Source organism: Pteronotus mesoamericanus, unplaced genomic scaffold (assembly GCF_021234165.1).
Source record: "Pteronotus mesoamericanus isolate MK-2021 breed Mesoamerican mustached bat unplaced genomic scaffold, CSHL_Meso_final scaffold_651, whole genome shotgun sequence".
In the NCBI taxonomy this organism is placed as follows: domain Eukaryota; kingdom Metazoa; phylum Chordata; class Mammalia; order Chiroptera; family Mormoopidae; genus Pteronotus; species Pteronotus mesoamericanus.
In genome coordinates this window covers 30,110,064-30,127,692 of record NW_026555325.1, presented here as the reverse complement: position 1 = coordinate 30,127,692, position 17,629 = coordinate 30,110,064, and the positions used below count along the sequence as shown (strand labels likewise).

Genomic DNA, 17,629 nt, shown 5'->3' with positions numbered 1-17,629 from the left:
GAGAGTTTAGAGGGTCTCACACCAGTAATTAAATACTCTGGTCCAAAAGTGACTCAAGTCAGTTCTGCTCACAGCCTACCAGTCACATGGCCCCATCCAACCACAAGAGAGAACATGGCTGAGAAGTATAATCCTACGTGTGCCTGAGGGTAGAGAGCTGGCAATATCTGGTGAACCACATTAAAGACCACAGTAGTAGCTAACCTTTATTGAGCATTAATTATGTGCCAGGCATTGTTCTCATAGTATGTATTACTTTATGCTGACAATACTCCCTTGGGGTAGATTACATGAACTCCATTCTTTGGATCAGAAAACCAAGTCACAAAGAAGTAAAGTAACTTCTCAAGGTCACATCAAGTTAGGAGTGGTGCCGAGCAAGTAGATCAACTCTAGAGCCCATGCCCGTAACCTCAAAGCCATAGTGCCCATAATTTTCATCAATCTAGAAAAAAGGAGAAAAATAAGAACTTTTTATTAGTGATAAATTTAAAGGATTATCCTTCATTACAAGGTGCCCCTTCTCCCTTAAAATGTTAAAATGTCCTTTCCTTTAAGGATTGATGGTTATAAGTGGTAAGAAATACTAGGAAAAAAGGTTGGCAACCTTAAGTTAGGCAACCCTAATTATTTTTGTTCACTTTTAACTGACCAAAAATACAAAGATTTGTGACCACTACATTTTGGAGGGTTTTTTTTGTTTGTTTTTAGTTTTAGCACTTTGTTTTGATTCAACCAAATTTGGGTCATTATGTGGCAAAAAGAAGTATTGTTCTAGGCTCTATCTGTCAAGCACTGTACTACATGGTTTCATGGACAGTATTTCATTTAATTCTATGCCATACTGCTAGCTTCCTTATAAAAAGATTAAAGCATGCATTTTCTTTTACCCTAAATACAACTAAAGCAGGAAAGATCTGGAGCATAACAGGCACCTGTAGCAATGGATGAAAGTTATTCTCTGCAAGAGTTACCAGAGAGCAAACACAAGTTCGTCAATGAGTCTTTCGCCAAACTTAATCATCATATCTCTCTCTGTCAGGAATCTTTTACAAGATGTAGTTTTTCTCTCAGGTTAAAGACCAGAAGAGTAACAAGCTGATTTTACCAGCTGGGCTTTGAGACTTGGCCATGGATGATTTCCTGCACAGGACTCCAAACACGAGCCCGGTTCATTGGCCAAGGGCCCAGGCCTTGAGTCCAACAGCTGCTTAGTTAAATGGAACATAGGGCTTAGACACAAGCAAGCTGTTCTGAGCTCCAGCACAGTCTTATTTATTAGTTTCCCTTAGAAATACTCCTGCACGCCTAACAGAATTTTAACAAATTGAAGCCTTGGGAAATAAGAAATGTTTCAAAGAATGTTGAATACCAAGGATATAGCTGTTGTTTTAATAAGGTAGTCTAACAATTTCTCTTTACAAAAGGAGGAAGGAAGGAAGAGAGAAAGAGGGAAGGAGAGAGGAATGGAGGGAAGCAAGAAGAAAAAAGGAAGGAAGGAAGGGGGGGGAGGAAAAATCCTTAAAAAGATTTATACATGTTGATAGCACACAATAGAATATTTGAATTATAAGTCCATTATACCAAATGACTACATCTTGGCTAGTCCTTTCTCTCTGGGAAGATGGACAGTGTATCTCATCATTGACCAAATAAGTACCAACTCTGGAAAAGATTAAGGGAGAGGCAATGTGCTCTGTCACCTCAGGGATGAAAAGTTCTCCTCTTGTTTTTAGACTCCAGATTCTATTTCAAAACAGAGCAATAAAAAAAAATGGTGGTGGTATTAGGACACTTCTATAGAGGAAGAGTTTGTGAATGTAAACCCATTAAAAACATGATTTCTGAACCTTGTTTAGGGTACTGATTCTAACAATTTGAGGTATGCATTTGGACCCAGTATTTATACATCCTGGTCCCTATTGAAAATGACCATTCAAGCTCATTTTCATTTAATTGGGAAGCCAAGGAAACATTTTCATAATCTTTCTATTAATGACCCTATAAATAGCATTCAGAAGTTTATTTTCATACTCTGTTGTCAATGAGTGTCTTCAAATATTTCTATTCCTTAATTAGGAAGCAGGCTCTTTTCTAGAGAGTTTGGTTAACAGTTGCAATCTAGAAGGTGTAGGGTGTACTTTGCAGCCAGAACATTCTACACATCCTCGCTGATGACTGAAACAGCAGATCCTTCAAGTGATAGAGCAATGAGGAGGGAACCACCGAGGACCTGCAGTGACAGCAAGATGCAAAGGAGAAAAACTCACGAATGAGAAATGTTAACAGAGGAAAAGGCCTTCCTTATTAAAACCTGTGCTGGGTAATCTTTAGTCCTGTAGTGGCCATATTCCCATCTTGTACGTGAAATAAGAGTCAGCCAGCTGCCTGAGAAACGTAGGAAGGTCCTCTTACCAGCTGAAGAAGGGAGAGGTGTCAAGTGTTTAAAATAAGCTCTTGGTGTTAACTAAGAAAAAAAATATATAATTACTTTTTTAAATTTGATAATATGTATAGGCCTGAGATCAATTCCATGAACCTCATTGTAAAACGGCCCTTTTTATAGATGTTTTCTACTCCAGTGCAAGATATGTTAAAACCACACAAAATGAAACACTTCAACACTTGAAAAAAATCCACTTAAGATAACTATTAAGATAACAGTCACTTGGCCTGAAACAATGAAGGCTCTGTCAGTCCTCTTGGCTCACTGAAAAGACAGGGTCAACCCACGATGAGAAACTCAAGTGTGTGGCGGGGGCGTGAGACCTCTGGTCCGGCGATGTCTCACTAGGACTAGGCTCCTGGAAGCCAAGGACGGTCAGTCTTGCAACCGCTTTGACTCAGATGATACTCCTAATTCTCACTAAGCAAAAGAGGAACCAATAAAATGGCAAAGAGCTGCAAAAGGCTCACTACCTCTAATGTCAGGAGCATGACAAGCAAGACAATGCAAGAATAGTGTACACGTCTAATCTGAGAGTAAATCACATGGCTTTGCTTGGTCAGCTTGGGGTGTAATTCAGGCCCAAATTGCACAACCTTAAACAACTTACTGTATATAAATTGTCTCAACTGCAAAACATGAAAAATATTCAAACCTCCTTTTTTGTTACACACATATTTTGTGTGACTACCTGAAAAAAAAAGTGTTCCTCAAAAGAAAATAAAATGCATAGCATTCAGTCTTAAAAAGGAAGGAAATTCTGACACATGCCAAACATGGACAAACCTTTGAGGACGTTATGTTAATTCCACTTTTATAAGGTGCCTAGAGCAGTCAAATTCATAGTGAAAGAAAGTAAGATGGTGATTTCCAAGGGCTGGAGGAGGGGAGAATGCAGCATTGTCGTTTAACAGGTATAAAGTTTCAGTGTTCTCAGATGAAAAGAATTTTAGAAACTGGTTGTACAACAATGTGCATGTGTGTAACAGTATTGAACTGTACACTTACAATGGTTAAGAAGGTAAATGTTATATTTTTACCACAAGTAGACTTAAACAAATAAATAAGTAAAATACCCAATAAACCTGGCACATAGGAGATAATCAGACTACAAGCACTGACTAGATGAATGAAGAAGGCTCCTCATTTACAGCAGAGGAGATCTAATTGGCACGCTGCCACTGAAGGATCTTTAAACATTCCCAGAAACTGACCCAGAGTGTTTGGTGCAGTGAGTAAGGAAACCACAAAGTATGGGGAGTCAATGAATTATCTGCTATACCTAAGCCCTAAGCCTTGCAGGGACCGCCCGGTTCTGAGAACCAAACCACATATACCACATTAAGGCTGTTGAGCCAGATAGCTCAGAAAGGCAGCCTTTTGCCAGCTAAGTAAACCGCGGCTGTGACAGAGAGAAAGGGGTGTGCCCTGAGCACACCCGTCTGTCCAGCATGGGGCTCTGAGACGCAGGCCAGCAAACACAACTTCCAAATATGAAAATGTGGAGAAAATGGCATCATGAAAAACAAATAAGCAGTGAATAGTCACAAGCATCCCCTCTGTCCAGAAGCTGGCAGGATGAGAGCTAGAACGAGCGGGTTTCACATTCAGAAGGTCGAGAGTGCCCTCCGCAAAAGCCAGTGGAAGAGAGGGGAGAAACCCAATTACGGCTCATGTAGGAATGTGGGATTTTCATGACATATGTTTAATGTGAGGTAGCTCTTAAATTGGAGAAAAATTCTTTCTCTAGGGCTAGAACATTGAGAATTTACTCTCTCCCAGGAGCAACAAATAAAATTTTTCTTCTTGAATTTGGAGAACAGAGGGACTTGTGAATCAGACTAAGAGAAATTACTGTTGTCGGGACTCATTGCTATATATTTTTATAGAGAACAGAACACTAAGGAAGAGTTAAGAGACAATGGAAACAAAATACAAACCAGCGCAAACAAAAATAGAGAACTTTATGTATTAAAGCAGAAAGCAGGACTAAACTGGCGCTGCTTGGAAAACAGAGAAGTGCCTGTGAGACTCTATGCCCATCTGCCAGGGGCCATTAAAGACACGTGTCTGCAAGCACAACCCAATCCCACTTACCTTTCTTTTGATATCAGTGAACTGGGAAAACATTAAAGACCAATAGAATGACAGCTCCAGGATATAATAGTAGTGAAGGTCAGCTGTGAGTGGCTGGGGAGCAAATTAAAAAAAGGAAAGATTAACAGTTAGCAGGGAACCATACCTGGGTCCCAAATACCTCAAACTCAGTGCTGGAAAGTGACATGGTCTTATGCCTCCACAGATTCTAGCTCCAATCTCTTTCTGGATAAGGCGGCTTTGAAGGATGCCTCTAATCTTCAGTTTGATGGCATTAGTTTTGTTTTATCTCCAACCAAAAAAGCGTCAGTTAGTATGAACATTTGGTACCCAATTCACTATTCATTTTAACAATAGCATTTCTGGTTCTTTGGTAGGCATGATTATCTACAAGACTCCTTAGGCAACTTAAAAAATTATTCTAATGCATACACAACAAGAATAACCCTGGATAAGTGCTGTGAGATTTTACAGCATAGGGACAAGGAAGGTGGGTGACAGAAACTGGAGTAGAATATGGGTCACTGAGGCATAGTCTCAAATTCTGCATTAACCAGATCTTTCAGTAGATTGCAAGTATATATTAAAAAAAAAAAGACAATTAAAAACATTTCTTGAAAGATCAGAGGGGCAAAGAATCTGCCAAGAGATACTGGGCCAGGCACCCAGCCAGGAAAATCTGAGGTCAAGTCCCACCTCCACAGTTTAGTAGGTCTTGAACCTGGGCCTTTGTTAATTTATTGTAAAATGGAGGTGACACCTGCTCTCTCTGACTCACAGGCCCAGACATCAGAAGAAGTTCAGAGAGGAAGCAGAGGGAGTAACATTTATTTTGCACATAAATCCATAAAAACAAAACAAATGTTTTTAAAAACCATTTTGACAAGCTGTTTTTGTTTTACTGAATTTTAATGAAGTGTCTTAATTTACCAGAGTAAATTAAAGACCTTTGAAGCTCATTACACAAACGTACCTACACTATTACACACACAGTGACAGTGTGATATGTGGTAAATACAATGGAAACTTAAACGCTCTGTAGACCCATAGCAGCAAAACAAGTAACTTTCGCAAGAAGCTGGCACTCACCTAACTATCAGCTCTACCAACTGTATGCATAGGCATCATGGAAAACAGTTGTCCCGCTCACTGACCTTTGGCAACAGAACATGAGAGAGGACAGGATACTCTCCCTACCAGCAATTCCAAGCTCTGAGCATCAGTGTGTTTATCAAACTCAGCACCACCCTGGAGAAATACATTTCTTGCTCAAGAGTCCTTTTAAATTTTGAAGGCATTAGCAATTAGAGATGGGTACTCAGGTCAGACGTATGACAGCAATAAAGTCTAGAAAATAGAGTGCTGGCTTCAGGACCCTTGGAGCCAAGATTAAATTTCAGTTTTAATGGGATTCACTTTCTCATTGCATCGCCACCTGGGAAAATGCCACAGTGGGTGATGAGGACAAGTGACAGCAATCCAGAAACTGCAGAGTTCCTAAGAGAGCGTCATGTTAGACTAACTACCCTCTTCGTGGAGTGCTTTGCAGTTGACAAAACTTACCCATGTGATAATCTCTTTGGCTCTCACAAAAATCCTATAAAATTAGTACTATCATTTTCTAAATCGTATAGTTACAGGAAATCACTGTCAGTTAACTCAGGCTGGGAGGCCGATCCCAGGTCTCACAGCGAGGGCGGCCCTGGGATCGCTGTGCTGGGGCTCCTCATTCCCCATCTGTGCTCGTTGCAACAGGCTAGACAAGGGCGGACGGGGGGCAACTTCACCTGATTGTAAACTTAAAACAGACACGTGTATACAGAATCATTACGTATGCAATAAAAATATACATACTCATACACAAGGAGCAGTGTATCTTTAATAAAATTAAAATAGACCACTACTCTTTCATCTATAATCTGTTCAATGATCTATTAAACATATGTGCCTAAGACATAATATATGTGTTTAATGAGCATGGCCCATCTTTAAAAGCACGGTTATGGCTTGAGACGGACTCTGAACTACCCACAAAGTGCTCTAATTACATGCATAATAACTATATGCTGTTTAATATTTTTCCCACACGTGTAAAAAGAAAGCTGCTAATTCTTTTCTTTTTGTAAGTATAAGGAATGCATCAAGAATGATCACTGTCACCATGAGAGATCATGAATTGGTCCTAGATTTTGGGAGTTATGCACCAAATTATTCATTGATAAGCAATGTCTGATCAGTAGAAGACAATCTTGATCTGAATTCCCACACATCGCATCTTTATTTCTACACTAATGACATTTCCTATGTTATATAAGCATGACTATAGATACCAGAGCCTCAAATCTGCAGGTGGAATCCATAGTTCCACCTGTGAAATAGCCTGCAGCTCCATTTTGAGCCACCGCTCCAGCAACTAATTTTCTTAGAAATAAGCAATTCCTCAGCTCCAACCATTAATGTGAAAGTTATTTCAGGCTATGTTATAGCTATGAAGAAGAGTGGGTATTACACTTCGTAGGGCATCTGTCTCAATGCTGCTCATGTGACAGAATTTACCTCATAAACGCAGTGTGTTAGAGCAGCTGCCACTTCAGCATTCAAGTTCAGGTTTCTGGAAGGCTTTGATGTATTTTTATATGTATGGATTTTTCCACTCAGATACCATCACAGGACACAAAGAGGGCTGTAAATGACCGTATTCCAAGTATGCAGGATAGTAAGACAGCAGTTGGGCCTGAGAATTACAATTGTATTCTGTAGTGACTGGGTTTCAATGTTGTTTTAGTCTCTAAAAATGGCCCTGGAACACGCAGCCCTCTCTAACCATGTCCTGTTTCTTATTTATGTTATTTTCTAATCTGAATAAACTACACAAAAGAGATGGGAATGCAAACTGGAATTTCATTTCAACACATCCCTAACCCTGAACTTGCCTAAAGAGTAGCCAACATCAGTTCCCACCCCGTTCAGACACTGTGGGTGAGGAGGAAGTTACAGAGCATGCCTGCTCCCCGTCAGCCTCATGCACACCAGAAAGACCAAACGCCTCTAAAGGCAGCCCCCCAAAATCTCAAACTCAAAATTCTAAGTTGCTTATCATAATATATGTATCTTTATCGTATCACCAAAATACCTAGTTGCATTTGTTTCTCTTACAGAACATACGCCAAATGATCTAGAAATTTTTCAGCAAGAAGTTTCTAGGAAAGTCCTAACTTTGATATTCAATTGGTAACTGATCTAGGGATCAGAACACATGCTAATATTACTGAATTCATGGACAGAGGCAAAGGTACATAAGTGGGCAGATGTATCTTCTGGAATACGATTTTACTCTCATTCTCAATGATGCTTTTTTTTTTTTGGTCAATGTGTAAGGGTACAAGCCCATTTTTCTTCAAGAAAATGGTGTTTGATTTACATATTTAGAGGCTGTTCCTAAGCCACAAGGTGAGCTGAAGTCAGCGTGCCTGCCCCAGCTCCGCATAAGCTATACCACTTGGTAGCGAGGTAGGCCTGTGCTGTTACCCAGCTTTCCTCAGGAAAAAGAAGCAGATCAGCTGTTAGAAACGAGAGTCATCCACCCATTGAACTGGTTATATCTTACTGTTCAGAAAACTCACTCTCCCACATTTACTCCATCTACGAAAGCAATTAAGTTTTGATTCTGAACTTCACTGAGAACACAAGCTACCTCCCTCACTAGGCTACATGTAGCATCAAGCAGTAGGGGTGGGAGCAGGTGGCCAAAAAGTAAGGTGGCTGCCGAACCTACGGGGACCTGCCTGAAATCCGAAAACCTCACCTAAGGAAGATGCAGTATGTGTGTGAAAACCCAGACGGTAGTGGCTTCTTACCTGATAGGGGTAGTTGTACCAACAGTGTCTTGTATTCCACAACCAGGGTGTCTGAAAAAAACAACAACAACATATTTTAATTTTTTGGAAAAGAAGCAGGATAAGGGATATTTATGACAGGTTCCCTAATATTTGGGTTCAATAATCTACCTTTGTAAGAACTGAAGGATTTAGGAATAAGATATTAAAGCAATTAGTATCCCATCATATATTTTCGCTGGGTAATCTACACTCAACTGGTAGTATTTCAAAGCTACGTCTGGGAGGGAGTCCTAGCTGGTATTTTTATATTTTGCTGGTCCCACAGACACATTCCTGCTATGGAACAGGCCTTAACAGCAGGGCCCTTCAGGGGTCTCATCTAGACTTGATGCAAATCACCAATCTACCTGTTACCAATAAACAATGCTGACAGTTGGTACAAACTACCCTAAAACTCCAATCCAGTTTATAAGGCAACATTATTAATCGGTTGTTTCATGCCTTAACCAGGGTAACAGGCAGGTATACTACCTGTTTTAGTAGGACACATCAGACTAACTTCAGGCCTAAGGGAATTAACCTTCAAGGCACACTCCACTCCCTGGCCCATGGTCAAGGTCTTTTAAAGACAAAAACACCACTCATAATTTGACAGCAATCACTTGCCTGCAACAGTGTATAATCAGAACATCTAAGTGTACACACAGAATCAAAACATTTGTAACGAACAGGGAGGAACTGGTGAAGACTTAAACAGACTGCTGAACAGTCCAATTACACCAACACAAACTTTCTCATATTTTTGTTTTAAGTTTTTAATTCTTTTGCATCTCTGATCTATAGCTATCAGTACTTTGAGTCATACATCTATATACCTTTGATATACATCTGTATATTTCTTATTTTTAAGGAACATAATCACAAATCCAATCCATATATGTTTATGCATCTCAAAATGGTAATAACGTCAATGAAAGATGAGTATCAGACATATTGGTACTGACCTAACCTCTTTATTTGTCCCAGGCTCTATAAGATCAAGGCTGTTGCCCTCTGCAGTGTGGTAATGCAGCTGTCTCCCCAAAAGTGATATACATATTCTTTCAACTTGTACCAGTGAGGATGAGGATGTGAACGAGAAAGGGGCTATGTAGTAAATCTGACAAATTCAGTGACTGAAATTAACCTCACAGGGTGATCCAACCATAAATTCCTAACTGGGCAGTCAGAATGAGTACTCACACTGCAGGCTAAGAAAGGTTTATCTCTGCAAGCCCTATCCATGGCTCTTGCTCAAACGTGTAAACGCACCTGTGAAATGCCAGAAGTAATTCTCTTCCTCAGACCCCTCAGAGGTTGTGACCACCCTCAAGAGAGCACAGAATCTGTCAGCTCTCCTGTAATTCAATCATACAGATTTCCCTGCCTTGCTTTCTCCCACCTTCATGTTATCGTCCTTACATTCTCCCCTTAATTCCAAATGTATAAAAGGAACTGTAAAACTGTCTTTTCCAGAGCATTTGAAATCTCGCTTCCTGATACATCAGTTCAGGTCAAATAAACACTTTAAAAAATTCTCTACATGTTTGGATGTTCTTACATCAACAAGTATGGTAATGATGATACTACCTAATAAAATTTAAGTCCTCCTATGTTCATATACTTTTTAAGGGTTTTTTTTTCATGATTTGTTATTTATTTAACTAATTAAAAAGTTTATCTTTAGACTGTCACACACACTTTTAAAGGATCTCACGTATGAACTTACTTTATCCTTACAGTAGCTAATAGTATTTGCCTCATCCTATAGATAGGTAAACTGAGGTCCTGAGCCCACAAATAACTGCCCAGATTAACCAGCGAGGCAGTGCCAGAGCTGGAAATCAAACTCAGACTGTCTGGTCTCAAACCTTGCCTCTGAGTCTGCTAAAAACTGGACCAGGCCTCTGTTCCGGGAGCCAGATTGAAACAAAAGCCATTCCATGCCCCAACTAAAAACTGTTCAGGGATCTTCACATTCCCCTCTCATGTATTACCAATTCCCCCTCGTTTTTGCTGGTTTTGCTATTTGCTACCTATTCAAATCTGTGTATATTATGTAATCTCGCTGCACTTAACATCCTGGCTGCCTGAGTTGTATGTTCTGGCTCCTCCATTTCTCTTGTCCATAACATTGATGTTCATTACTGACCTATCTCACAGGATGATTGTGAGGATCAAATGAGATAGCATGCTTAAAAATATTTTGGAGGCTTCAAAAGCTTAATATGTTATTGTCTTTACATGTCCATTGAGGAAGATTTAAAAAAATAAAAATTAATTTGAATTCTCTTCACTATTAACATTTTAGTGTACAGCTCATTTTTTTGGTCTTTTTTCCTATGTAATATAGATATAAATACATAGGTAGATTTATTTTTAAACACACAGGAGTTAGGAAAGATCACCAAGAGCAAAGATGTGTCATTAAAGACCAAGGTTAAGATTATCCATACTCTCAGATTCCCAATTACTGTGTATGGGTGCAGAAGTCTGTAAGTGAAGAATGCAGATAGAGAAAATTCCATTCATTTAAAATATGGTGTTGGAGGAGAGCTCAACGAATACCCTGAACTGCAAGAAAGATGAACAAGCAGGTCGTAGGGCAAATTAAATCTGAAACATTGCTGGAGACAAAAATGACAAACCTGAAGCTGTCCTGCTTTGGGCACATCATGAGAAGGTAGGGTTTTTAAGAAAGGATAATAATGCCAGGGAAAATGGAAGGCAGCAGGGAAAGAGGAAGAACCGATATGAGATGGACTGACTCCATTAAAGCAGTCATAGGTGTGAGTCTCCAGGAGCCGAGCAGGGTGGCTAATGACAGGACATTGTGAATATCACTCACGCACAGGGTCAGCGCAATAGCACATACACACATACGCACAATTTTTCAATCTGGGCACAACACACCAAAATCTATTTTATAGTACGAATATTAGTTATTACCTTTCTCTCTGATCAAGGTGTTTATTATCTCCACAATTAGTGGAAAGTCCCAGAGGGAAAGGTACGCCGTGGGCATGTGTTTATCCCCCAGCATCTGCGTCCAAGTTGACAGTTCAGCATTCATTTGCCGACTGCCACAGAAAAGGACTACCGAATGAAATGCAAGGCTGGCAACAAACCTCGCAGTATTTTTCTGAATGTGTCAGTCCCAAGCCCACAGGGAATGTATGTGCTGGTTCTAAAGATGCCTCGGGCGCCCCTCCCACTGTGGCCACCCCTTCCAGTCACAGGCAGGAGAGGAAAGGTGTAACTCCCACTGATTCAGGCAAATCCATCGTTTACAGCTTCCCTTCCTTTGTAAGTGTCTTTGCTCACTGGCTTTCTTCTGATATCCAGGCTTTCCCCTGTGTGCATCTGAGGTATATCACCTACACGTACTTCCACGACGTGCCAATACCTGACTGGCCTGCAGAAATCATGGATGAGTCTTTGTCTCTCACTGGGGCTTCACCCACCTGACGCAGGCGCCAAGGACACTGTGAATTTGACGGAGCTACTATAGGCCTCTAGCTCAACACATAAGCTTGTTCGCCAAAGATTTTTAAAAATTCTCTCATGTATAACGCACATTTACATATGCCTCTCATTTTGACCACACTAGAAATTAACATCATCTTTTAAATGCATATTACGTGTTTCTAGGATGTCATGCTACATGCCCCACAAAACTCTCTGAGACACAGGTAGAACAAATACTACCTTTCTCAATACACAAAAGAGAAAACAAGCCCACGAGAAGGTGATTCTCATAACTTTCACTAGCTCAACAGTGGTGTATGAATCTGGATTGGCTGCATATAATTTCATGCATTACGTATGACTTCTTTAATTTGAATCGATATCACGAAACTATTATTTTTAAATCAATTTTTCTAGATTCACATATTCATATCAAACCTGTATATTCATCACAAAAGTTAAAGGACAGTAACAACTAAGAACTCAAAATGCTGAAATATTAGATGTAAAAAAAAATAATGATGATGAAAAAAATACACTGAAAACCCTCAGTTTAAAAGAATGGGCCTAGCAACTTCCTATACAGTAAATAAAGCTCTGTACACAGGACAGTGCATGGCAATTAGCACATTTCCTGGAAACGGATGTGTCTTTTTCACATGGCATTACAGTATCAAGGAATGTTATCAAGGTTGAAAAATCTAAAAACCCAAGGATTCTCAAATCTTGTCATTCCAATATCTTAGGGTTTACTATATTCCCCCTCCTACTTAAATAATGCTGTGAAGCACTTAAAGATTTTCATGTATTTTATACATATTATCTCATTTAGTTCTCACAACAATGTTGTAAGTGCTCAAGCTAACATAGGCAGCAGATGCCATAAATGACAAAGAATGTGCTGGTATGGATCTTCTCAAAATATGAAGATGCAGGTTCTGATTTGGCAGGTCTGGCTTGGGACTAAGATTCTGCATGTGTAACAGGCTTCCAGGCAATGCTGATACTGGTGGACCTTGGACCACTCTTTGAGAAGTAAGGTGTCAGGGGAAAGTGAGAAGGTGAACCCATCTTCTTGATATTTACAGGTGTAAGGCACCTAACTAGGCACGTTGTTATAGTATTTCACAATTCTGTACTAAGTGAATAAATTAATGAACTATTTCAAGTCATTACAATAACGATTTGAGAGAGAAATTACTAGTGAAACAATACTGAGCTAGAGACAATGTTTCTGAACCAAACTTCCAATTTGATATAACCACACCTTTAAGCTCTGGTGGCAGGCCCGTGAGCAGCTTTTATTTGCTCCATTTTGGGATGGTGCCCTTAAAAGTTAATGGGAGTGAGAACTTCTTACCCTTTTTCCATTCCCATCAGAGAGAGATAATGACAACTTTGACCCTGAGGTGGAAATTTCTGTTGAGGTTGCCCTGGCCTGGCTTATCTCTAGATTCTTTGTACGTGATAGATAAATTCCTACCATTTCCCTTGTATTTAAGTTATTGAATTGTCTATTTAAAAATATTATATATATATATATATGCATAATCTGTATTCTCACTGATATATGCATCAAGGTAAGTATTATTAGTTATTTTATAGACAAATAAGCAATCTCGAAGAGGTACCAACATTAATTGAAGATACCCCAGCTGGTAAGAAGACAAGCTAGAACTGAAACCCAGGCCAGCCAGATTCTTCCACTGCACCTTCCCTGAGGTACCCTGGGTATTCAAAGAGTGAGTAATGAAAGAAAAACATCATGGGCCTTTGGAATTGATTACCCAAAATTAGTTATTACATATAAAGTTGAATTTCAGCATTAGAAAGGACCTCCAAATCTTGTTTAATCTATGGAAGAAACCACACGTCCAGAAGTGTAACCATGCCTCCCACTGTCAAAGAGCTCCACGGTTGTTGATCACTGACGAGATCCCTTAAGCTTATCCTGCTTTTTTTCTTGGTCAACAGAAAGTACATCGATATTTTCTGTTTTGTTTTGTTTTGGAATCTGCTATGAACTAAATTGTGCTCCCTCTCCCATCCCCCACCCCATCCCAAATTCGTATGTCAAAGCCCTAAATACCCATTGGGACCGTGTTTGGAAATATGGTCTACAGGAGGTAATTCAGTTAAATGACACTTAAAGAGCGGGGCCCTAACCTGATGGGATTGGTGGCAATATGAGAAGAGAAAGTGAGCAATTTCTCTCTCCCATCACATGCTCAGAGGAAAGGCCCTGTGAAGGCTGCAGTGAGAAGCTGGTATGTCAAGAAGACGGGCAAGCCAGGACGAGCGCTCCCACCCGAAACTCAACCCTGCAGGACTTGAACAGGAATTTCTAACGTCCAGAACCATGAGAAATAAATTTCTGTTTTTTAAACCACCTAGTCTATGGCATTTTGTTATGGCAGCCTGAGTTGAATCATACAGCATCATAAGATGGTGCTTGATAAATGGTGCTTGATAGTTATTAAACTGCACATCAACTAATTTCAATTTTAAAAGACTTATAAAGCATCTGAGCAAGACTAAGACACACCATAACATAGTGGATTCGAAATGACTTCTAACACTCCACCTAAATCACAATGTAGAATGGGATTTTTCATTATTATCATCCACAGCTGCTCCCTGATACATCACTTGGGACGCTACTTGGCAACAGCGCTTCGAGCAGTGATACAGTGTCCCATGGAAGGCTCCTGTGGCTCTTTCTACCCTGAGCCCACCCAACTCCAGCACCGGCACAGAGGTCAGATGCGCTGCTGGTGGTTGTCCTGTTGCCTTTATTTGCATTTTGACCATATTCATAAGACTTGAGTGTTATTTATTATTTTTTTAAAGGAGAAAACTAGAGAAGCTGTTTTAAGTGTCAGTAAATCTGTTCTTTTATTGGGTTTCTTCACTTTTCAGCTGTTCTGTAGAGGTTTCACAGTGAACAGAACTAACAAAAATAGATTATGTCTGATCATTTCACATTACCATCTGGAGTTATTTAGGTTAGGCTTTTTTTTTTTTTTTTTAAGATTTTATTTCTTTATTTAGAGAGAGAAGAAGGTAGGGAGAAAGAGAGGGAAAGAAACATAGATTGGTTGCCTCGAACATATGCCCCAACTGAGGACCAGGCCCAAAACCCAGGCACATGTTCTGACTGGGAATTGAACTGGTGACCCTTTGCTTTCCAGGATGATGCCCAACCAACTGAGCCACACTGGCCAGGGCTTTTTTTTTTTTTTAAAGTTTCATTTGACATATTTCTTAAAAATAATAGTCTTAGAAATCTACCTTTCAGTTTCCACACCACGTATGACAATGACAGATCATTATAAAAAGTCAAGGCAATTGTGTAGATTAAATGAGGTACTGCAGGTAGATCACATAACATACTTTGCCTGGTACATAATCATGTGTCCAACTGACATGTTTTTAATAAAATGTTCATAGCAATAGAAAAAAGTCAATGTGTCTTTGTCCAAGCGCAGAATATGAGACACTAAGAGTATCCCCAAATGTAAAATGTGGCCTTTTGGATGGAAATGATGTAACAATGTCAGTTCATCAAGTGTACCAAGGGTACCACTCTGGTGGGGATTTAATGAGGAGACTATGTATGTGGGGGCTGGGGGAAGATATGGGAAATTTCTGTACCTTCCCCTCCATTTCCGCGAATATAAAACTGCTTAAAAAGAAAGGTGGTGTTTTTTTTTTTTTAAATTAAGGTAACTGGGCTATTTTAGTTCACTGATGCTTATATTACTGTAAGCTAACGGAACAGTAGTAGTTGAGGTGAAAGGCCAGAAAAAAGGATGCTCAGTTAACCAGGTAAGTGTTAAATGATTAAATATAAATATAAATACATACACACACATATATACTTTTTTCCAAGAATCAGTAGATACCTATAGCTGAATGATAGTCGTTTCTTTGAATTAATAACTATGTTGATTTGACAAAAGAGCCTGAGTCATATAAAGTATTCAAGGTATTCTGTTGCCTCTTCAAAGATCTGAAAGGTATATGGGTTTTTTCCTAAAGTCAGCATCTTAGGGACAAAATTTTATTTTTTGCTATTTCCATCCAACCCAGCTTTCCATCCAACACAGCTTTCACAAAGCCCAGCTGAGACATTAACAGTCAAGGAATATGATCTAAGAGACATGCTGGCATCTGCATAATTTATGTATGAAATATATGGAGCCTTGGATTACGCTTTAAAATGCCAGAAAGCTAGCTCCCTGAACCACTCTGACACTACTTTCACTGAAAGCACTTTAACTAAGTTATACTTAAACCTTCTACCTTTGGATTATACTGAAGATTTATTGTAAGAAATAAACATGAAAAAAATGCTTTCATGTCTGCAATGGGTTTATACTGCAAAGATTACCATTAAGTTACCCTAAGTCAAATGTGTAAGATCCATATGATATTTTTTCTTTTAAGTTTAGTCCAAGGGGAAAAAGTACTTCTCTTCTGTGAATGCTTAGTATGCTTCCTCTTACCAAGTGAGAATTATGTTACCCAATTACCATTTTACCTTGGTTTTGGGAAGCTGAAATGTAATTCTAAAGCTCAGCCATAGCAATTGTGATTGCCTTTCAACATCTTTGCTTATTTTTCCTTCTATGTGTAACTTGTATGTTAATATCTATATTAACAATGTTATTATATAAACTTTGCAAATTCCTTTTAGAAACATTCAACTGTATGATTTAAATTAATATAAATCAAATTCATTCAAAATGATAACCTACATTTTTAATTTAATACACATTGTAAAATAATTTAGAATGAAAAGAAATTTCATGTTTTGTGCGTTTACAGGAACATGTAGAAAGGACCCGTGGACAAAGACAAGAGGGAGGGGGAGGACTAAATGTGGGAGAGGAGCGGTGGGCAGGGCAGGAGAGAGCAGTGGGGGGGGAATGGGGACAACTGCAATTGAACAACAATAAAACATTTTTTTAATTAAAAATAAAAAGAGGTACATTTAAATTAAAACAATTTAAGCATATAAAAACGGATAGATAAAGTGTGTTCGGGCTGAGAAGAAGAGGCCTGAAGAAGCTGCTGGGCGGCGGGGAGCTGCTGGAGTGCCCCCCAGGATGCAAGAGTGGGCTCTCCCCTCCCCTGGGTCCACAGAAATGTGCCTGTAAAGCTTCCAAGCAGACGGGTGACTCCTCCCCAGAGGTCCCTGGCATCTGCTTGAGCTTTGAAAGCTCTTGTGATGTGCAAATATAATTTGGACTTGACCCCGTGGCATTATATAAAGATAGCAGTCTTTCATATTGATCAGGCTTTTAAAAAGATGCTGGTCCTCTAGACCTGGTCAAGCATGTGCCTTCAGCATATTCAGCAATCCATTTAGGCAGTAATTTGCCCAGCTGCCGCGCATACATAAATAGAAGGGGTTCCCTGGAGATGGGCCCTGCAGTCACAGGGTCTCTATGAGGGTTTAATCTTAGAAATGAAGAGAAGAGCAATATGAGCGGCACTTCCGTGACTTCTAAGACTGTCCAGCCAGTGATTCTCAAGGTTTTCTGCCTCCGCGGGGCCGAGGGACTGCACACCCCTAACGGGAAGTGTGGCTGTGATTCTCAAGGGCCTGAGTAACTGGCAGCCTACAAAGCCATCTCTCCCCCTGGTTCGGATGTGGACTCCCCATACCCAGGGACAGTCACTGCAAAGCAGAATGGATGTATCAATTAATTCCATGTTTAGGGCAATAATTAGG

The 17,629-nt window shown here is 39.7% G+C and overlaps 1 protein-coding gene across 2 annotated transcripts in view; it reads right to left on the bottom strand.

Annotated features, from left to right (window-relative positions):
- The window catches only part of CERS6 (ceramide synthase 6), a 291,055-nt gene that overhangs the window by 60,015 nt on the left and 213,411 nt on the right, over positions 1–17,629 (bottom strand). For both annotated transcript variants that reach the window (XM_054562522.1, XM_054562523.1), the window contains exons 5-6: positions 8,401–8,451; positions 4,544–4,636 (exon numbers count right to left, since the gene is read on the bottom strand). In XM_054562522.1, coding sequence (XP_054418497.1) covers positions 4,544–4,636; positions 8,401–8,451 — 144 coding nt within the window. The remainder of the gene's footprint in view (positions 1–4,543; positions 4,637–8,400; positions 8,452–17,629) is intronic.